Source organism: Sinohyriopsis cumingii, chromosome 5 (genome assembly GCF_028554795.1).
Source record: "Sinohyriopsis cumingii isolate HCF-2022 chromosome 5, ASM2855479v2, whole genome shotgun sequence".
Lineage (NCBI taxonomy): Eukaryota > Metazoa > Mollusca > Bivalvia > Unionida > Unionidae > Sinohyriopsis > Sinohyriopsis cumingii.
The window spans coordinates 117,232,759-117,256,755 of NC_142965.1; the positions used below are offsets into that span (position 1 = coordinate 117,232,759).

Genomic DNA, 23,997 nt, shown 5'->3' on the forward strand with positions numbered 1-23,997 from the left:
ATCTGCTAGCTGGAATATCGAATGACATTGGAACCTCATCCATGTTGATGATGTCATCATCTGCCAACTTCAGTTCAGTTATTTCCTTCTGAACAAAGGTGTTGAAAACATCCAATTTATTCTCCCAAACGTCTGAAAGCTTCTGTCCAACAGTTGTACGTGCCCGGACTGCAAGGTTGTTCCGTTTCATGAACTTGTACACCCAGTTCCCACTGCCACGAAAGTCCATGATCTTCATTGGAGTCAGTGGTATTCATTCATTCATTTCTGTAGCAATAATTCGAGCCTCGAGTTTGATCGATATCGTTGAAACCGCACGGTTACTGTCACATTGCGAACGTACCCAGTTGGCAGGATTTTCTTCCAAGTTCAGCCATCTTGCCTTTCTACCTCTACGAGCTCATTTCCTTGGATTCATCTTCTTAAGCTCCTCTTCCTCCAACTTCCAGTCATGTAAATTCACGTGCAACTAAAAATTAGTTCACGTGCAACTAAATTCTCTTCCAGCAGCTCTGTTGCCGTGCTCCTTGGCAAACTTGATGACGTCTAATTTAAAATCGGCCATATATGATTTTCACTTCGTTATCGTGAAAATTTTATAAATGCTCAAGAGATTGATCACTCATTTATTTATAACAAGAGATTGATCCCACGTATACCCTATATACCGGTATATACCGGTGTTTACTAACCCCAGCCACTGAAGCCTAGGCCTAGCGGCCTAGAGGAAGATAAGATCAAACGATAATTGTTGCGGCCCTGCCTCAAACAATTCTTTGAGCTTCAGCCAAAACGGTCAATGGAGCCATTTTTACATTAGGTGAGTGATCGAAACATTGGACATATTTGCGTTTATGACAATGGAAAGTACATGTACCGGCAGCCACTTTGATGCACGTGGTTTGAAAACGGATGTTTACCGGTACATATTTGAACAAAACATCACACAGAATTATTCAAAAGATTTTATTAAACTTTATTGGAACAATAATGTAATAGTACTTAACAAAATAATATTAGATACAGATCAATACCGTAAGTAACTTATAAGTTTTTTAAAAAATCAACGCTATATCATCTGCAGTCAAAATAGGGTTTGCTCAGTTCGGCAGATGGCGTGGCCGAGTGCGTCTTATATTCGTGGGCATCTTTTTAAAATATATTTTACACAAATCGTCAAAACCCGCGTCTTATATATGGGTGCGTCTTATAATTGGGTGCGTCTAATATATGCGAAAATACAGTAACCTACAAGAATATGGTTCATCGTATTGATATGTGTACACTTTCCTTGGGATGTATCTACACTGTTTATATAATCAATGATACAAAGTTGCAATAGCCTGTCAAGATTATATGATAAATTTGTTTGTTATGAGGAACACATACTGTAATTTATTTAATGCTAAACATATTTCATGTAATTTTTCATACTTTTTAATTTTTTTGTACACAATCCAGTTATCAAAATAATAATTATTTTTCGTACATATCACTTTATATTTTTCGGGGGAAAAATCCATTAAATTATTAGAGATAACATTTCTGTTAAGAAGATTTAAGTTTGTATAAAAGATTGAAAAAAAAATTAATTATTGGTGAGAAAATACAATGATTGATGCATAAGCATGGGCGCCCATTCCGACAAGTTTAACGATGCAAATGAAGCTGAAAATATGTCACAAGATTCTGTTCAAAATGCTTAGTAAATATTTGCTTTAGTTTCAGACTGCTTACTATACTAACTCTCCTGGCCGTGCAAAGCAGAATATTAATTTGATTAACTTTAAATACATTAATACATTCTAGTTACCTCTTGTTGGTTCGTCATTTTGTTTAGTTTCTATTTCACACTAATTTCCATTCGCTGGTATGTGAACGATATGTTTGTAGGGCTCTGTTTTCTTCATTAAAACATCACTTGTGTTTAAATCATAAGTGTTTCTTTGTGAGTGAAAATAGGAACTTAAAAAACAATCAACTTATCAATTTGCAATGGTGATTGTGTATAGCCACAAAAGGCATAGAACTACATTTTGTAGCAGACATACATGGCAGGAATGTGAAGAGTTCATTCACTCAGTCAATAAACAGTTGCCAGTAGTCAATCTTAATTCCTTCAGAGAGCAAATATGTGTATTTGTATGTGATATAAATAAAATATATATGTAGTATGTATGCTTTATCAATGATAAACCACTCATTATATAAAGTTTTAATTAAAAAAAAACTTGGCAAGCCTCATTTCCTTTTAATGAAAAATTCATATATCTCATATCATTGATACAGTGTTAATAATATATATATAGTCATTACAGTGGCTTGCCAATTTTTTTATTTTGTTTCTTCACATTATTACAATAGCATGAAACACTTTTATAGGAAGAAATTCTAGTGTACTATAGTTTCCTTTTGAATGTTTTTATTTTTTATTTTGAAAAAGTGACAGGTGTATTTTTAAAAGATAATTTGAATACTCCTCTCATTGTTGGAATTATTGCAGTTATTGCATGAATAATAGTATCATAAGTCATTAAAAATGTCGCCCAAGAATAATTTGATACTTTTTGATATTTCAGTGTTTGCAGGCTCTTGAATTTCTGCATGAGAATAATGTGATACACAGAGATATAAAGAGTGACAATATTTTGCTGGGAATGGATGGCAGTGTTAAATTAAGTAAGTACGAGACTTGCCATTAATATAGCGCTATTGATACCAACACTGACTGTAAATACTTTTAATTCTGTAAAGTATTTTCAACTGTGCAATTTTTCACCTAAAAATGGAAGGATAAATGAATTGTTCACAAATCTGGTCTCATTTGGAGTTGGAAATTATTTTTTATTATTTCAGTATAGAATAAATGCTGTATTTTAGAATGTAATTTTCAAAATTATTTCCAATAAATATAGATTCTTTTCTTCAAATGACTTCTGACTTTCAGATCTCATCGCTATCTGAAAAACGAAATCAGACAAATATAATTATAGACATTAAAACGAAATGAGGATTTTATAAATATCATGTGACATCAGGTTCACCTGCGAAATTAAAGAACTAATGCTGAATAATATAATGTTGGGGATAATAATTTTCTAGAATTTCATGGAAGGAGTTAAGTATTTTAGCATATAATTTCCAAAACAATCTCTTATAACAGTAGATGGTTTTTTTTCTGAATGACCTCTGACTTTCAGATCATTTCAGTGCAGTGAAAAATACTGTCAGTTACAATGTTTTTATTCCGATATTATGACATACATAATTATAGACAATTGATGAAAAATGTTACTAGCAGCTAACTTGCTTGGCACTCAGCATTAAGAGGTTAGTGTTAGGACTGGTCGGCCTGGTGTCAGGATAATGTGACTGGGTGGGACATCATGCTACATGTCTGTGGTATAATGCCCCAGTGCTAGACATCACTATAAACTGTCGCACTGCAGACATCATAGCAATATAACTGATAAAATGTTAAAGCTCTGTTAAAAATCCAAATCGTACACACACAATTGATGAAAAATTATGATTTTTTAAACATGACATGAAATCAGGTCAGCCTGTGAATAAACACTTTCAGAAATAGTGTAATATTGGGATACTAATTTTCTTGGATTTCATGATTGCTGCAAACTTCGAATTTTAAAGACCCCCCCCCCCCACAAAATATATTAATCTGTATAAGTAGTGAGACTCCATCACCAACAAGAGGAGGTACTAACTACAATGTCACTTAGCACAAACATTGAAAATTAGTATGTGTAAAAATTTAAACAAGTCGCAGTAGTATGGACTAGTATATGCCTTGGCAGTTATTAATTCCAGGATGTACATACACAGTAATTAATTATTGGATATACATACACAGTAATTAATTCCAGGATATACATACACAGTAATTAATTATTGGATATACATTGACAGTAATTAATTCCAGGATATACATACACAGTAATTAATTCCAGGATATACATACACAGTAATTAATTCCAGGATGTACATACACAGTAATTACTTCCAGGATATATATACACAGTAATTAATTCCAGGGTGTATATACACAGTAATTAATTCTAGGATATAAATACACAGTAATTAATTCTTGGATATACATACACAGTAATTAATTATTGGATATACATACACATTAATTCTAGGATATAAATACACAGTAATTAATTCTTGGATATACATGCATGGTAATTAATTCCAGGATGTACATACACAGTAATTAATTATTGGATATACATTGACAGTAATTAATTCCAGGATATACATACACAGTAATTAATTCCAGGATATACATACACACTAATTAATTCTTGGATATACATTGGCAGTAATTAATTCCAGTATATACATACACAGTAATTCATTCTTGGATATACATTGACAGTAATTAATTCTAGGATATACATACACAATAATTAATTCCAGGATATACATACACACTAATTAATTATTGGATATACATTGACAGTAATTAATTCCAGGATATACATACACAGTAATTAATTCCAGGATATACATACACACTAATTAATTTTTGGATATACATTGGCAGTAATTAATTCCAGTAAAAAAATAAACAGTAATTCATTCTTGGATATACATTGACATTAATTAATTCTAGGATATACATACACAATAATTAATTCCAGGATATACATACACCGTAATTAATTCCAGGATATACATACACAGTAGTTAATTCCAGGATATACATTGGCAGTACTTAATTCCAGTATATACATACACACTAATTAATTCCAGGATATACATACACAGCAATTAATTCCAGGATATACATACACAGTAATTAATTCCAGGATATACATACACACTAATTAATTCTTGGATATACGTACACAGTAATTAATTCCAGGATATACATACATAGTAACTAATTCCAGGATATACATGCACAGGAATTAATTCCTGGATATACATACACAGTAATTCTTGGATATACATACACGGTAATTAATTCTTGGATATACATTGACAGTAATTAATTCTTGGATATACATACACAGTAATTAATTCTTGGATATACATACACAGTAATTATTTCTTGAATATACATTGTCAGTAATTAATTCTAGGATATATATACACAGTAATTAATTCTTGGACATACATTGTGAGTAATTAATTCGAGGGATATACATACACAGTAATTAATGCTAGGATATATTTACACAGTAATTAATTCTTGGATATACATATACAGTAATTAATTCCAGGATATACATACGCATTATTTAACTCTTGGATATACATACACAGTAATTAATTCTTGGATATACATTGACAGTAATTAAATCCAGGATATACATATGCAGTAATTAATTCTAGGATATACATACATGATAATTAATTCTTGGATATACATACACAGTAATTAATTCAAGGATATACATACACAGTAAGTAATTTCAGGATATACATTTTCAGCAATTAATTCTAGAATATACATACACAGTAATTAATTCCAGGATATACATACACAGTCATTAATTCTATGATTTACATGCACAGTAATTAATTCCAGGATATACATACACAGTAATTAATTATAGGTTAAACTTACACACTAATTATTTCTTGAATACACATTGACAGTAATTGAATCCAGTATATACATACACAGTAAATAATTCTTGGATATACATTGACAGTAATTAATTTCAGGATATACATATACATTAATTAATTCCAGGATATACATACACAGTAATTAACTCTTGGATATACATACACAGTATTTAATTCTTGGATATACATACACAATAATTAATTCCAGGATATACATACGCAGTAATTAATTCCAGGATATACATACAAAGTAATTAATTCTTGGATATGCATACACAGTAGCTAATTCTTGGATATACATACACAGTAATTAATTCTTTGATATACATACACAGTAATTAATTCCAGGATATACATACATAGTAATTAATTCTTGGATGTACATACACAGTAATTAATTCCACTAGTTCCAGAATATACATTCATAGTAATTAGTTCTTAGATTTACATTTGCAGTAATTAGTTTTACAATATACAGTCAAATAAATTATTTATATTATTTACAATTGCAGGAATTAGTTTTAGGGTATATAATCACATAAATTATTTCTAGGATTTACATTTGCCGTAGTTAGTTCTAGGATATACATTCACAATAATTAGTTTATACATTGAATTTCACAGTAATTAATTCATGGATATACTTTGAATTTTTCAAAGTAATTAGTGCAAGGAAATACATTTGCACCAATTAGTTGTAGAATTGACGTCTTTTGAGTGGGTCGCCAGGCTCCACCATAATAATTTGAAATTTCCTTTGCATGTGGCTTTTTAGCATTTATTGCTTGATGAGGCAAACACCACAAACCTATTCTTGGTCACTGCCTAAAAATGTTAACAACCACCACATTAAAATGATGATTTTGATTTCAATATGAATAACTTTCATTTAAATGTAGTACCTTATCATTATTAATAATTGTTGTTTTGTTTGAGTTATATTGCTTAATTCCTGGCTTGCATACAGTTCCTGTAACCATTGTCCTGGATTTGATTCGAAAAGACTTACATGCACACTAGTTAGTCGTCAATCATACATGGTAAACAATTGGATCACTGTGAGAATTTTCTGTCTGAAATCCACCTTAATAATAATGTGATGGAATCAGATAATGTATAACGGGGAAAATTTATGAAAAGGGCAGAGAACTCAGTCACACACTGGTTTATGCAAGATTAAATAGTACTATATGACACTTTAAGGAGTTATTTAAACAAGTAAACGAAATTGTTCTTAAGTTAAAACTAAAAAGAGGAATAGTTTCATCTTTCTGCCAATTATGTGTCACCTCAACCACTGCAATTTATTGTTCGGGTGCTGTGTGACATTATGTGGCAAACTCTGAACATGAGTATGCAATGGTCACTTCTGTAATATTTCCTAGCCATTTTTCTGATTGTACTCCTTACATTCGGACCATGTACCATTTGACATGGTAGATAGTTTTCTGGTTTCCCCCAACAGATGGAGCACCACATTCCATCCTGAGTGCATTTATGAGCAATAATTATTAATTGCCAGATTGTCTGGTTCAGTCAGCAAAAAAGTTTGATTCTTATTTAAGTGAATGCAGTTCAGTTCAATTTAATTGAACCTGATCAAGTTTTTGTGTAATATAAGAATTATTTTGTCCCTGCAGCTGACTTTGGCTTCTGTGCTCAGCTGTCTCCAGAACAGAACAAAAGATCAACAATGGTTGGTACACCATACTGGATGGCTCCTGAGGTTGTCACAAGGTCAGTTACATCAATACTTTGTTTAGGTCCTCAGGCTGTACGGCCAAGTGAACTTACATTACAGTCCTGCATCAACATTGTGTCTTCCTTTCTATGTCATATGTCAGTGTTAAATACAAGTACTGCTGTCTATTTAGTTCTTGCCAAAAAAATATACAGGTTATTGCACTTTTTAGAATCAGCTTTCAATATATTTTCATGACTGAAGGAACAAAATTACTGCTATAGAAATGAAAATGAAGAGATATGTTAAAAAGAAAAACAATGAAGACAGAGATTAATAGGATAAAAGGAATCAAAACCTGCATCATTTCTTTGACAGTTTACAATAAGTACAGTATAACACATTGTATTGTAAATGTGTAATTAATGCTTTGGGTAGATCCATCAGCACAACTATTTCTTAGTCAAATACATTACCTGATCATGTTAGCATTAAGTCCTGTTTTGAGTAGATTCATCAGTACATCTGTACCTTAATAAATACATTACCTCATCATGTTAACATTAAGACCTGCTATGGACAGATTCATCAAGATTGCTATTTCATATCAATTTCACTCTTGTTTTTTTAAACACTGTTAGATACTGGTATATTACATTTTTTTAAGGCCTTTTGATATTTCATTAGAGTCTTGTTCATTTTCAGGAAGCAGTATGGCCCCAAAGTAGACAATTGGAGTTTAGGAATCATGGCTATTGAGATGATTGAAGGTGAACCTCCATATCTAAATGAAAATCCAATTAGGGTAAGCACAAATAAAACCATAAACCAGACACACAGTCAAGGGATTAAAAGAGTGCGGTATCAGCAAAATAGTTTATATAAACTCAGAATAACAGGTTTTGTCATAAACAGTATGACATCTACCACTGAGTTGTATTTATCAAACAGGGGCCCTGAGTGGCCGAGTGGTCTAAAGCATTCACCATTATGGATCACTGCCATCTCACCTCTGTCTGCGTGAGTTTGAGTCTTGGGCTCGGCTAATGTGAATATGTGAGAAAGCTCGCTGGTAGCTTCTCATGGGTCGGTGGTTCTTTCCCGGGTTTTCCCGGGTTCTTCCTCCACCATTAATACTGGCCGCCATGTATAGCCTATCTTGTGCTGAAAAAGAATTTCCAGGAATTACATCAAGATGAGAGGCCACAACAAGCCATTGAGCTGCATAGGGTTTGGAACTCAAATTTGTGCAGTATACTAGTGGTAAAGTTTATGCTTACTTCACAGACTTTTCAGTTGAACATAATGTTTATCATTGCTGCACGTGCCGAATACCAAACTTTTAATTACTTTTTCCAGCTTTACAATTACAGTTTATGATATTTTGTTATACCTTACTGAAAACTGGTCAAACTTACAGAAACAAATCAACTGCCTTACTGAGATGGACTCATCAAGGTTGGCAGATCTGATAATCTCCTGATTCTGTCAGAAATGTTTTGAATGTAACATAATGGGAGGCCATGCCAGCTTTTGTTAATTACAGGCAGTATTGTAATGAGAGGCCATACTAGATTTCCTTGACTACAATGCAGTGTAGTGGGAAGCCATACTAGATTTCCTTAAATTCACTTGCAATGGGAGGTCTTGCCAGATATCCTTAATCACAGTTTTAATGGGAGGCCATACTAGATTTCCTTAACTACAGCTGTAATGTGATTGGATTCTTTATGCCATTTTTAAAATGTTAAATGCTTCAACATTTCACAAGATATCAGCTCTAATGAAAAGGATTAGCATTCATCAGATTACCATTCTCGTATGTCACTATAAACAATATGCTAAGAGAAAGGTAAACAAATGTGACAGGGACAGACATGTAAATAAAATCTTTTTCTCTCCTTTGTAATTGGAATCTTCAGTAGAAGTTGGAAATTTATCAACTTTTATCAGAAAAGTGGGAGGATGAAGAGAAGAATATGGTTTCTCTGTCATTCAACTTTGTTTCTTTGCATGTAAGCTAAAGGGAATGCAGTTTATACTTTTACGTCTGATCATGCTGCAAATGGCATAGGCGAATATGTGCCATCTCCCAGTGTATCAGCAGATACGGGTTATGATGGTTGTTCGGACTAATCAGTAGAATAGACTACATAGACTGGTATGCTTTTGCATTGTGCAACATGAGGTCACTGTAAATGTATTTTGTTTGCAGTTAGGGTAGATTTTTGGGAGAGAAGGAACTTTTTTAATGTGACTTCAGCATGTGTTAACACCATAGTGTTGATCAGTGTAAATATCATTTCACATCATAATCATAATCAGTATATAGTAAATATCACACTATTGTGACTCCCACCTAGCAATCTTGTGTTGGAACTTCCATGAGGTGAAGTCTTTACAGCTATGTGATAAATAGACTATTATTGAACTCATAGTCTTTGCAGTTTTGTGATAAATAGACTCAGTCTTGTAGTATTTGCATCTGTGTGATAAATAGACTATTAAACTCTTAGTTTATTTTTTGTAGCTGTGTGATAAATAGACTATAAAACTCTTAGTCTTTGCTACAGTGTGATAAATAGACTCAAACTCTTGGTCTTTGCAGCTGTGTGATAAATAGACTATTAAACTCTTAGTTTCTTCTTTGCAGCTATGTGATAAGTGGACTTTGTGTGTGTGTAATCAGGATTTTTAATGTAGCTTTAACAATTTTTCAGTCATATCGCTATGATGTCTGCAGTGTGACAGTTTATAGTGATGTCTAGCACTGGGGCATCATGCCGCAGACATGTAGTATGATGTCCCACCCAGTCACATTATCCTGACACTAGGTCAACCAGTCCTAACACTAACACTAAATAGATTATGAAACTCTTAGTCTTTGTGTGATAAATGACTGTCAAACTCATAGTCTTTGCAACTATGTGATAAATGACTGTCAAACTCTTGGTCTTTGCAACTGTATGATAAATAGACTGTCAAACTCTTGGTCTTTGCATCTGTGTCATGACTAGACTATCAAAAATCTATTATTTATTTATTTATTGGCTATGAAATTTATGAAATCCCTTGAATAATTAAATATGACATTTGCTACAGAGAGCTTCAGTATATGGTGCTATTTGCATCATAAACATCTCATCAAATGAATAACCATATACAGTCATCTGTTTATGAAGTCTCATTGACAAATTTCCTTGCAGTACCAATGTTCATGGATTTTCATGGTTATTGTAAAACATGGATTCAGAAACACAGTAAACTAGGATATGTGTTGATATTTCCTTCCGAAGTTTACAAATTTTAGTTTTGATGAAAAATGTAATTTTTAACAAAGCCACAAAGATTTATATTTTCATATAAAATGAATTCAGTCTTCACAACTCTGCACCCAAAATAAACCCCAGTTTTAAACATGGACTGCTTTTTACTATTCCAGGCCCTGTATTTGATAGCTACAAATGGTAAACCAGAGATCAAAGAGAAGCACACATTGTCCCCAGTCTTTCAGGATTTCCTTGACAGGTGTCTGGAGGTGGATGTAGACAAGAGAGCATCAGCTTCTGAATTGCTGAGGGTAAATATGCATTTCTTCAGATCTAACCAGGATTTCTATTCACCTTTGCATCACAATGAATATAGGAAATACTTGTAGGAGTTATTTCCCTCCCTAAAATCAGGTATTTGTATTTTCATCACAGTGGAAGTCAGTCCCATCCTATTGCAACTGAAAATTGTGCCCAACATTACTGATCAGGAGATCTGATTACATATACTAAGAGGTAAGGACTGCATTGAGATAATTTTTATTTTGACTAGTGAATTTGTGGCCAAAATTGCTTCTGTAAACTGTTATACATTTTATGTCAGTTTAGAAGTATAATATTAATTTTTTTAGTTTCTTTGGTTCTTTTCTGCATGATAGTCATGGTAGGGCAGTTGGTAAAGCATCAGATTCATAATACAAGGGTCAAATTCAATGTCCACTCTAAAGCGCTCTCCGTTACGGATCACTGCCATCTCACCTCTGTCTGCGTGGGTTCGAGTCTAGGATTCTGCCAATGTGGGTATGTGAGAAAGCTTAACAATAGCTTCTCGTGGGTCAGTGGTTCTTCCTGGGGGTTTTCCGGGTTCTTCCTCCACCATTAATAATGGCCGCCATGTATAGCCTATCGTGTGCAGAAAAATGGCGTTAAACCCCACAACAACAACAACAACAGTCTTGGAGAAAGGCACCTAATTCCCATTTCTATGGCATGATATAGCCAATAATGTATTAATAGTGCCATTAAAAAGCCAACAATAATGAAACAGTCCATTCCATGGTTTTTGAGCACCATTCAAAATGGAGAAGGCACAGGGTAATGTTGTTTTAATCTGCAAGTCTAACAGTGTAGAGGAAGTTACATTCTTTAACATGATTTGTATTTAATTGGATTGACATGTAAATGTGATCACTGTTCTTAAAACTATGCGCTGTCTGTCACAGAATTGGATTGACATGTAATTGTGATCACTGTTCTTAAAACTATGTGCTGTCTGACATAGAATTGGATTAACATGTAATTGTGATCACTGTTCTTAAAAATATGTGCTGTCTGACACAGAATTGGATTGACATGTAAATGTGATCACTGTTCTTAAAACTATGTGCTGTCTGACACAGACAGCTTAAGAAAATGATTGCTTCTGAGTGCTGAGAAAATGTCTTTAGAAATAGCATAAAGCACACTAATTTTATCTGTCTTTGAAATATGGAAAAGAATTTTCACAGTGTATTCATTTCTGAAAGTGCATTTAAAATTTTAAATGTTGTTGGTTCTTTTCTTTGTAATTTATTTATAAAGTTAAGGATTGAAAATATCCATATAGTGGTAGCAGTCTTCAATGAAATTCACATCAGAATCCTAGCTGTGTACAATAATTAATTTCTGTATACAGTGTTAGTCATTGCTGTATACACCAGGTCATAGCTGTGTACACTGTGTAAGTCCAAGCTGTGTACACTATGTAAGTCCTAGCTGTGTACACTATGTATGTCCTAGCTGTGTACACTATTTAAGTCCAAGCTGTGTACACTACGTATGTTCTAGCTGTTTACACTATGCAAGTCCAAGCTGTGTACACTATGTAAGTCCTAGCTGTTTACACTATGTAAGTCCAATCTGTGTACACTACGTATGTCATATCTGTGTACTCTAAGCTAAAATCAACCCTATCATTCAGATATTAAACTTACCCTGTGTAAGTCCTAGCTGTATACACTGTAGAAGCACTATCTGTGTACTGTAAGCTAAAATCAACCCTGTTATTCAGATATTAAACTTACCCTGTGTAAGTCCTATCTATGTACACTGTAGAAGCCCTATATGTGTACTCTAAGCTAAAATCAACTCTGTCATGCAGGTATGAAACCTACTCTATGATATACATGTTTCTCTTTTCATAACTCGGATTACTTGTTTGGAATATCAGAGGATACCTTTCCTCTAAAGTTTGAACCAGGTGCAAAAATACAAAACTTTGGAGTGAAACCTAATGATGTAGTAATTGTGCAACTGTATACACACAGCCACATCTGATGTTGGTGGTGGTGGTCTACTCCTCATCAGGATTAGTAATGTGCATTTGCATAGTTGTTTAAGGTACTAAACCACTAGCTCTTTGTCTAAGTCAGCATCACTGCAGAAACAAGTAGCAAAGTGATACCTTTGATTTTTACTGACAGATGTGGCAGAGGTATGCACACCAGTGTTAACACTCAATGAATGATATTGTGGCTAGGAGTTCTTTGGCCCTGTACATTTGTTGGCAGATGTCCTTTAGGGTTCCAGTTGACAGCTTGTTGATGTTGAATGATATTTTGGCTAGGAGGTCTTTGGCCCTGTACATTTGTTGGCAGATGTCCTTTAGAGTTCCAGTTGACAGCTTGCTGATATTGAATGATATTTTGGCTGGGAGGTCTTTGGCCCTGTACATTTGTTGGCAGATGTCCTTTAGAGTTCCAGTTGACAGCTTGCTGAAGTTGAATATAGAAAGCCCTCTTATTTGCTGAATTCATTTAATTTTAAAACCAGCTGATTTATCTGACAGAGATTATTTAAATCCTTGATGTGAATTAATCTAAAACATTAACTTTACCACATTGATACAGACTTGTTTATCCTGGACCAGCTCCTTAAATGAAATTTTCACTTGCCTGACAAAGAATTTCATTCCTTCATGTGTTTGATTTACTCAGCCCAGCTTTGATTTCTGTGACCAGTTCACATGAGATATTATTGTCGTGATCTTAGATCTTAAAAGTTAATATTAAAATTCAGTGTTTTTTCATTACATGCATCATGGATTACAGAAAATTCATGTTGACCTAAATCCTTGCAAAGTTTCCATCATTATGTCTAGCTTGGGGCAGAAAATGATTGAAAACAAAACAAGCTTTTGCAAAGGCCTTCGGGGCCCCGAGTGGCCGAGTGGTCTAAAGCGCTCTTCGTTACGGATCACTGCCATCTCACCTCTGTCTGCGGCGGTTCGAGTCTAAGATTCAGCCAATGTGGGCATGTGAGAAAGCTTGCCAGTAGCTTCTCGTGGGTCGGTGGTTCTTTCCGGGATTTTCCGGGTTCTTCCTCCACCATTAATACTGGCCGCCATGTATAGCCTATCGTGCTGAAAAATGGCGTTAAACCCCACAACAACAACAACAAAAGCAAAGGCCTTCCAATCAATTCACAGTAAATGGGCAATCAGGTCTGCATTTCATTCATGTCTGCAGTTGTGATTGCAGTGCTTCTTATGAAGCAAATTTAGACATTCAGAGTTGTTTCGTTGAACTAAAACTTTAATCTGATGCATGTGTTCATGTTGCTGTACATGCAGGGAGTGGGCTGGCAGTGGTTCAGAAAAGTTAGGAAGACCTGAAAATCCTGAACTTTCAAGTTTGACAATCTATCTGCAAAGAAAATAAAGTCAGTAAAGATTGACAATCTATCTGCAAGGAAAATAAAGTCAGTAGGACTCCATATCATCCTGATCAAAAGACAAATGGCTGGAGTACCTGTACACAGGTTATACTCCTGGTACATCACAGGTTACACTCCTGGTACATCACAGGTTACACTTCTGGTAAATGTCAGTTTATGGCTTGGTTGACTGACCAGGGCAGCAGGTGGAGTGACTTGATCTCGGCCATGACAGTAATGGACATTGCAGACTCGTAGGTCATGAATCTTCATACCTTAGACAGGATTGGAAGGCACTAGGTCATGTTGTCTCATGAAGTCACTCAGCATTTTTATGTCTAGCAGACCAGGAGTAATTAATTATTTGACTGGAAGTAAAAGTTGACATTTTTCTCTACATTTTATATGAAAGATCACAGGAAACTATTTTACCATGAGATTCTGGAGCCCTGACAGGATGAAAACTAAAGCAACAGCAAATCTGTAACTGAAGTGACAAATTTTCAAATACATATAATATGTTGGTATATCGTTTTTTATATATATTTTTTATCCCTTTGCTGTATTTCTTTTTAATGTTTTTATATTCAGTTTCATATATTTTTGGCTGCCACACTCATTTTCAGGAACAAATATATGGCAAGTATCATTTGAATTTTAGGATCTCTGTTTTGCATATATCTAAGTATATGACTTCTTTTTTCAGCATCCATTTCTACGTCTCGCCAAACCACTAGCAAGTCTTGTGCCATTAATAATGGCTGCCAAAGAATCACAGAAAGGGCATTAAAAGTATTGAATGATATGTGAGTATTTTATTGTATTCAAATGAGATATATATGTATTCCATTGTACTAATGAGATGTAAATGTGAGTATTCCATTTTACTTTGATGAGATATATAATTGAGTATTCCATTGTACACTGATGAGATATATATGTGAGTATTCCATTGTTCTCTGAAGAGATCCATATTTGAGTATTCCTAAACCTTGGTATATTAAAGTCCCTTTAAAATGGACATAATTTTCTAGTTTTACATTTACTCTCTTTCAATAAAATGAAACTAGTACACCAAAAGACCCTCACAGTCCAAATTTTTATTTTGTTCCAGTGATTGGGGCTTCTGAGGACTAATTTTTGCATTATTTTTGCTATTTTAGAAACTTCAAAATTCACTGCATTTCATTTTCAAAGTTTTGGCGCTAGATGGCTTGAATGATTCATTTTCAAAGTTTTGGTGCTAGATGGCTTGAATTATTTTACTTCCTTAGTTTGTGCAAGCTTCAGTTTTTGTGATTTCAACCCTACCATGAAAATAAAGTAAAATCTGCATGGAAATTTACTGATGTATTTATTTTTTTATTTATTTTCAGATCAAAGTTGTGATACTTAATGGACACAAGTCTGCAAAGTACAAGTTGCTGACACAATCAAAAAACAGACTGTGTGACTTCATCTTGTTGCCGGTGGTTATAAATCAGAAAAACAAATCAGAATTCCATTCTGTATCAGACATGCAGCTTCTACTGGGACCTATTCTGATCTGTATTTTAATGTTCCACAAAATTTGAAAGTCCCACATAATATCATGCTTTTCATACAAAGATCATTTACATCTCATAAAATTTGAAGTCCCACTTAATACAATGCTTTTCATACAAAGATCGTTTACATCGCTTAACCATTGTCTCATTTACTTTGTGTCTGATCACTTCCATACTATGTGTGTGTGATTGAGGGAAAAATTAATTTACATAGACCAATAAAAAAAGTGTATAATTGTACGGATACTACTGAGTCATTGCATTTCACACACACACTGCTTAACAAGCTTAGTGTTATCAGATCTGATACATCTGATATGCTTTAATATTAATTACAGAATTGTTTCATTTCCCAAAGTGTAGTTCCTTCAGATATTTTGTGTCTCGATTTTTTTTGTGTTAGATTTATTATGAACTAGTGATTACAGGTATTACAGTGGACCCTGCCTTGAAAGACCTTCCCTTCTGCCCAAACATAATGGTCTCTCATGACAGGTGGTCTGTCATAACAGGTCATAACACTATGTAATCATTAAATCTTTACATGGAGAGCCTGGTCTCTGAAGACAGGTGGTGTCTTATAGCAGTGGTTTCTCAGGACAGGTTTTACTATATTAATGACTGTGATTTATTTAATTAGAGATTAGTTGAGTTTTTAATTAAAAACAGAATTCCAAAATTAATCGGTTTTTTACTCATAATGCTGGAATACATCTTTTAGTTTTCATTCTTTGGAATAATGTAGTGTTTCAAATCCTTGGATGAGTTAATTTTACATCTGATGGGAAAGCATGATTTTCCAACTCGGTTTCCTTGGGAAAACCTCCAGATAACCTACATGCCTCATTGTGTTTAAAAGTGCTTACCTTGTAGAAAGACAAAATAAATATAAGTTGGAATCACACATATTGTTTTCCTTTTGGTTTAATTAATGATAATTGTTTGTTGAGTCCATGCCCATGTTAGTGGGAAGCAAGACAGAGTCACTTCTTCAAGTATTGGCAGTGGAAACAGTCTGTTATGGTTTTTGGTCAAATATTTTGCATTTATTTCCTAAAACCTTTGATGGAGTCTTATCATACATGGTATGAGTCAACATGAAACAAAGGCAACATGTTCGTCAATGGGCTTGGTAACCTATTTGGCCTTGAGGTCAAGGTCAAGGTCCAAAAACTTGTGTTGGAGTTTTAGTTCAGTATTTTTCTGCATGCTTTTATTTCATAAACCCGTTAATGGATTTTCTTGATACATAGGATGAGTCATTACAATGGTAGGAAATTCATTTTGTGGCATGCCTATATGCCTCTTTTTACCACACGGTTAAGATCAGTTGTTGAAAATTTTGTTGATTTTAATTTTTCATTTTGCTTATATTATTGAATATCTTGATACCAAAGATCAATCATCATAAAGGTAGAATTTTTAACACACACTGTCAGTCAGTTGAAATTGGGGTCAGGGTCACATTGTAAAGTTATGCTTTGATTGTCGGCTCAACGTGCAGAAGAGGTCAGGGAGGCAAGATTTAAAAGTATTGTTTCCCATTTAGTCTGAATTGTCAGTAATTCATTGTATTTTATTTTCAAAATGATTTTTCTTCTAAAGAGAATAATGAGTAAAAACAATTCCCAGTGTCTTCCACAACTTACAGGATACTCATATTACTAGTAAGTTGCCAGTTATAGTTGTTGTCGTAAAAAAAAATGTTTTATTATTTGGTTTTATTATTTCCTAAGTTCCATTTTTTAAAATCATTTTTGACAATCAAAGTTGTTTATACATTTTTTCATTGCTACGTACCAGAATAGCTCTCATTATTAAAAATTGACTAATTATTACAAATGAATTTCTTGCAAAATCTAGTTTTGTTACAGTTTACTTACTTAATTTGTGTCTGACAAACTTTGCTATTTTCGTAAAGTATCTTGTCTTGAAAATTAATATCTTTACTTTGTATTGAAGTGCCCAGCAAGTTAAGTGCTGGTCATAATTCGGCTATGTAAACTGTTATATCCTTGATTGCAGATACAGAAAGCTTGTCAGTCAAAAATGACAGTGAGCAGTTGATTTTATTTGATGATTGCTTCATGTTTTCTATGTCCCCCCCCCCCCCACGTTCAAACACTTGTGATGCCTTTCAGATTGTATATACTGGGAAAGACATTCCCATTGTGTACTTGCTGTCACTTGCACACAAGCTTTCGTTCTCACATTTTTGTTTTAATAACATTTGGAATTGCATGATTGAACAGTTTGAACCAACTGAAAATCATAAACAACCATTGGTATTTTTTTTCCTAAGCCCTTACTGCTTCTTAATTCAAATATGTGGTGCATGGGGATAATGCAGTGTCCATCCAGGAGGACAGAGAGTGAGTGACAGTACATATATGGTTGCATTTACCATATAAATAAAATAATAGTCATTAACAATGTTATTAAAATGAGAAACCAATTTTATATGTATGTATATATATATATGTGTGTGTATATATATATATATATATATATATATATATATATATATATATATATATATATATATATATACTGAATGTATGGTTTGCTGATTGATAATATTGACTTCTGTTTTTTTCAGTTTCACCTCATACCTTCTAGATTGGGCACAAGAGTATTTAAATAACATAAAACACACACACCTGCAGGTTTGGGGATGTAGAATAAGTTCAATTTGCCATCCTGTAACATATGACTAATGTATGCAGGAGCTCTGATTACTTAGAGGTTAACATGCCAAAGGGTGCAGGTTTAAATCTTCACATAACATCAACCTGGGTAAGCAGCTGAGCATGTTTGAGGGCCTTGGTGCTAAATGACCTACTTGTGTTGTTGTGTCATAAAACAAAAAACCAAGCCAACTAAAAAAATAGTGCAAGATCATTTTCACCTCAAACTGCTTGATTTGTTATTGAGAGTGCACGTATACAGCTGTTACAACTTATCAATAGAAAACAGATAAGTTGGAATTGATGTAGAGTATGAGTTTATATATCCCTCAGAAAATTTTGACAAAGGCTCTTCCATCATGTGTTCATTATAATAGACACATTACTAGTTATTTAAAATTTTAGCCTCAAAAAGTGGCTTGTTCGAAATAAAGGGACACAAGTCCAATTCTAATCTTCATATTCAGAGCAGTTAATTCCCTTGTTTAAGTTTGCCAGCTTCTGTATAGCAATTTGAACAATCATTACAATAGAAACTGCTCATAAAATATATTTTCTTAATCTTTTTTTATATCAAAATGTTTTAGCAATTTCTTAACTGATTCTCTATTAGGAAATGATGAAAAAAAGCATTTAAAATTCAGATTACATTTTATTAGAGGGATATGGAATTGGCTTGTGATCATAAAATAACCCAGATGAAAAGTATATCACAATTTATGTTGATCTCTTGTATTACCCAAACCCTCCAGGTTGTTAGTACTCTTGGTACTTTGATTCTGGACTTTCATTGCATCTTAGAAATATTGTATGCTTGTATTTTGTCATTTTCATTTACATACAAGTAACTAAAATTTTGCTGTATGTTCGACTGGGATTTTGTTTGTTTACTGCCACCCCAAGACATACATGCTGTTGTAGAAATTTTTGTCATTCTTGTTATACCCCAGTTACAGCCTTATATTGAGGTTGAGATTTAATTTACAGAAATATATTTTATTATGGTTAATAACAAAAACTCCATAAAGTGTTAATATTTGCTGAACAAGAAGATGCTTTCAGGAATAGGTTGATTACGGAAACCAAAAAAACAAGATGGCTGTGATGTATGGAAAATAGGTATTTCCTTCCTGGAATGTGGACAATTCTTACATCATGAGTCTCGGAGGTGAAAGCAGAAGTGTAACTAGAACACAATTTTAGATTCATACATTTGAATAATCTTTTCCTCTTTAATTGAAGGAAAAAAGTTTATATATAGTTACAGTATAAATAACTTGTACTGAAGATTGCCCATGAAATAAATGTTTATTGTTTTATCATTCAGTGTGGAGAACCTTAACCTGATTTTGATTCACATATGACAGCATTACACCAGGTATTTCATTTCATTATCCACCTTTTTAAGTCTGGTGTATAATATTATGCAGTAGTTCTTCGTCTGGTAACTTTTGTTTGATTGGCTCATACATTTGTAACAGATTTTCATGAAATTTTGTCAGACGTGATTTTAATCAGTTTCTCTGCTTGCAATCAGACATGATTTTAATCAGTTTCTCTGCTTGCTGACAGACATGATTTTAATCAGTTTCTCTGCTTGCAGTCAGACATGATTTTAATCAGTTTCTCTGCTTGCAGTCAGACATGATTTTAATCAGTATCTCTGTTTGCAGTCAGACATGATTCTAATCGGTATCTCTGCAGTCAGACATGATTTTAATCAGTTTCTCTGCTTGCAGTCAGACACGATTCTAATCGGTATCTCTGCTTGCAGTCAGAAATATTTTAATCGGTATCTCTGCTTGCAGTCAGAAATATTTTAATCGGTCTCTGCTTGCAGACAGACATGATTTTAATCGGTATCTCTGCTTGCAGTCAGACATGATTTTAATCAGTATCTCTGCTTGCAGTCAGACATGATTTTAATCAGTATCTCTGTTTGCAGTCAGACATGATTCTAATTGGTATCTCTGCAGTCAGACATGATTTTAATCAGTATCTCTGCTTGCAGTCAGACATGATTTTAATCAGTATAATGTGGATTTTTATTTGATATGAATGTATAAAGAAATAGGGACAGAATTCAAACACACTTTCATTAATCAAGAAAAGGGTTGAAAGGAAACAAAAGCAACCTTTTTGGAGCTAAAAATAGGTATTCATTAACTGGTGTTTCTCTTTTTTAAATTTGTTTCTTAAATATAGACTGCCTTTACCTGTCTGTCTTTGGAATATTCTGGGAGATTGCAACTTACATGCAATAAAATATATTGAGTATGATAACAGCATGTAGAACACCAACTACAGTGACCCCTCACTATAATACAGTCCATGCTTCCTCACTATAATACAGTTCATCATATCATAATATGGTTCATTCATTATCCCTCTAATTTGATTCAAATTCCCTCATTATTATGCAGTTCATGATCCCGTTATAATGTGGTCATCATACCTCATAAGGTAGTTCACTTGCCCTGATTATAATGCAGTTTGTGCTCCCACATATACAGCTCGTGCTTTCTCAATGATGCAAATTGTGATCTCATTATAATGCAGTTCAGAATCTCTAATTATAATGCAGTCCATGATCCTCATAATGCAGTCTATGATCCCTCATTCTGATGCAGTCCATGATCCCTTTTTATAATGCCATTCAAGATCTCTAATTATAATGCAATTGATGATCCCTTATTATAATGCAGCTCATAATCTCCAGTTATAATGCAGTCTATGATCCCTTTTTATAATGCCATTCAGGATCTCTAATTATAAAGCAATTGATGATCCACCATTCTTATGTTAAATGCAGGTCATAAGACTTCACCTTGTTATTAAGATTGATGTATTGAAAACAAAGCTGTCTTGTAATGAGGTGTGTTATATACCTCATTTCAATAATTTAATTCATATGCGGAATCACGTACAATATATAATCACTTATAAGTCAAGTCAAACTGCAAACAACAGAGATCCTGATTTACTGTAGTACAATGCACCAGCAGATCTGGGTCTGTGTTACTTGTTCTACCGATTACCCCCAAATAACTGCACAGATCCAGATCAGCTGGTGCTTAATGAACTGGTAGACCTAGGTCTGTACAGTTGGATTCATCCTATAGATGAGTAAATATGGTAATGATTATAAATTAGACAAGCTCTATTAAGAAGTAAAATGAATGAAATACATTGAACAAAATTGCAATTTTCTCAGTCTTAATTGATTAGCAATCATTCACATGTTAAGCGAGGGAGTTCAGTATTCATATATGCTTTACAGTGAGGGACAAATTTTTGTCTGTATTGTTTTTATCCATTGTGCACAAGATACAGTTAACAGATATATGAAATGTCACATAGGTCTTTGTAGGTTTGCAAATTTCCTGTGTATAGTGCTAACAGAAATTCGTTTATATGTATTGTGATTGCCAGAGTAATGTGTTTTCAAAGTGTCTTAGCTGAAGTTGTACATGCGTATCTGTATTTTTCAAATCTCATAATGTTGCCATTGCTGATGGAAATTCATATATATATATATGCAGATTTAGGTTACGGTACTGATGCTGTACTTTACATGTATCTTGACGTATCAAAGATTGAAAAATTTGTGGTTTGTATATCAGGTAATTTTGAAGAATGTAAAGATTTTATCAAATCAGTGCAGTTTTTCATCAACATTTTAAGTCTCCGAGGTGCATCCTTACCAGAGTACTGTATAAATGAACTGTAGCTTTGTATCCTCCTCAACCATACTTAAAAGATTTTTTCTGTATATTTGAAAAGTTCTTATACTGTATTACTGCCATATATACTCACTTATAAGACAGGTCAAGATGAAAACAGCATGTGCTGTCAGATCAGGGTTTGTATTTGTTCTGCTGATAACTTCTAACCTGCATAGACCCAGATCTGCTGTTGCATTATGGGACTGTGCAGTAGGATCTGACCTATATTGGAGTATGTGTTGCTGTGCTTGTTGGCAGCAATCAAGGATTTATCCAAGGTACCGGATGATTGCCAAATATTTTCCATCATTAAGATAACTTCATTTATGTCACTTTATTATAAGTGGGGGAGGCCTTTCTTTTTTTAAATAGTGTGTGAAGCATTACATCACCAAGATTAAGGTCTTGAAAAAAATCATGTAGCTTTACATTTGTATTTTATAACATTTGAGAAATTAATCGCTTTGAAGAATTTAAAATGCATTCATGATGTAAATGAAATGTTTATATTACTGAATATATTCCCTTACAAGCCGACCGCTCCGGTGGCCTAGTGGTTAGAGCGTCTGTCTCGGATACAGGAGGTCGTGGTTTTGATCCCCAACTGAGTCATACCAAAGACTTACAAAAATGGTATTAACAGCTGCCTCGCTTGGTGCTCAGCATTAAGAGGTTAGTGTTAGGACTGGTCGGCCTGGTGTCAGGATAATGTGACTGTGTGGGTCATCATGCTACATATCTGCGGCATGATGCCCCAGTGCTAGACATCACTGTAAACTGCCACACTGCAGACATCGTAGTGATATTACTGAAAAATTGTTAAAGCTACATTAAAAATCCAAATCACACACACACACACACACCCTTATAAGCCTAGTCCAGCTGCAAAATGCACAGACCGTGATCTGTCATTGCATAATGCACTGGCATATCTTGGTCTATGCAGTTTGTTAGGTGTCTTGAGTAGAACAAACAACATAGACCATGCTCTGCTGTTGCATTATGCAACAGCAGATCAGGGTCTCTGTTGTTTGCAGTTGGACTAAACTTGAAAGCAAATATTTATGAATTATGGTTCTAAAAAAATGTAGCAAGCAAGCTTTAGATTTACAACATTGATTATAAACTGATCTTGTCATGTGTTTTTTTCTAACATTATACTTTTTGTATTTACATTTGTCAAGGATGTAATAATTGAAGTAGTGCATTATAAACCAGCTTATTTTTCAATCATATATCGAACTTTCCATTCAGTTTTATAACAATTTGTTACGTGGATGTTTTTGTCCATATTCCCATTGTAATCTTACTTATCTTCACATCATCTAATTGTGAATGTTGAATAAAGGTGACATTTGTAGAATGATTTTTTTTGCCTTGTTATTCATTTCAACGAAAAGGACCTTTTGATTATTTTACCAGATTTCTCTGACAAACCCATGTTTAATGATAAGCCCATGCTTGATGATAAGCCCATGCTTGCTAATAAGCCCATGCTTGATGATAAGCCCATGCCTGATGATAAGCCCATGCTTGCTGATAATCCTTGATTGATGATAAGCTAGTGCTTGATGATAAGCCCATGCTTGCTGATAATCCTATTGATTGATAAGCTCCTTGCTCAACGACAAGCCCATTGCTTGATGACAAGCCCATGTTTGATGATGAACTCATTTCTTGATGATAAACCCATGTTTTGTGATACGCCCCAGCTTAATGGTAAACTCACCTCACCCTCCATATGTACCAGATATTTAAAATATTTACTGAGTCTGTCTTTGTTAATAAGTCAAG

General features: G+C 33.8%; 1 protein-coding gene across 4 annotated transcripts in view; it reads left to right on the forward strand.

Annotated features, from left to right (window-relative positions):
* The window catches only part of LOC149800049 (serine/threonine-protein kinase PAK 2-like), a 96,414-nt gene extending 72,848 nt beyond the window's left edge, over nucleotides 1–23,566 (forward strand). For all 4 annotated transcript variants that reach the window (XM_089959590.1, XM_089959589.1, XM_089959591.1 and 1 more), the window contains 6 exons: nucleotides 2,580–2,679; nucleotides 7,242–7,338; nucleotides 7,988–8,087; nucleotides 10,725–10,862; nucleotides 14,951–15,050; nucleotides 15,621–23,566. In XM_089959590.1, the coding sequence (XP_089815716.1) occupies nucleotides 2,580–2,679; nucleotides 7,242–7,338; nucleotides 7,988–8,087; nucleotides 10,725–10,862; nucleotides 14,951–15,034 (519 nt within the window). In that variant the 3' untranslated portion in view covers nucleotides 15,035–15,050; nucleotides 15,621–23,566. The remainder of the gene's footprint in view (nucleotides 1–2,579; nucleotides 2,680–7,241; nucleotides 7,339–7,987; nucleotides 8,088–10,724; nucleotides 10,863–14,950; nucleotides 15,051–15,620) is intronic.
* The last annotated feature ends 431 nt before the right edge of the window (nucleotides 23,567–23,997 follow it).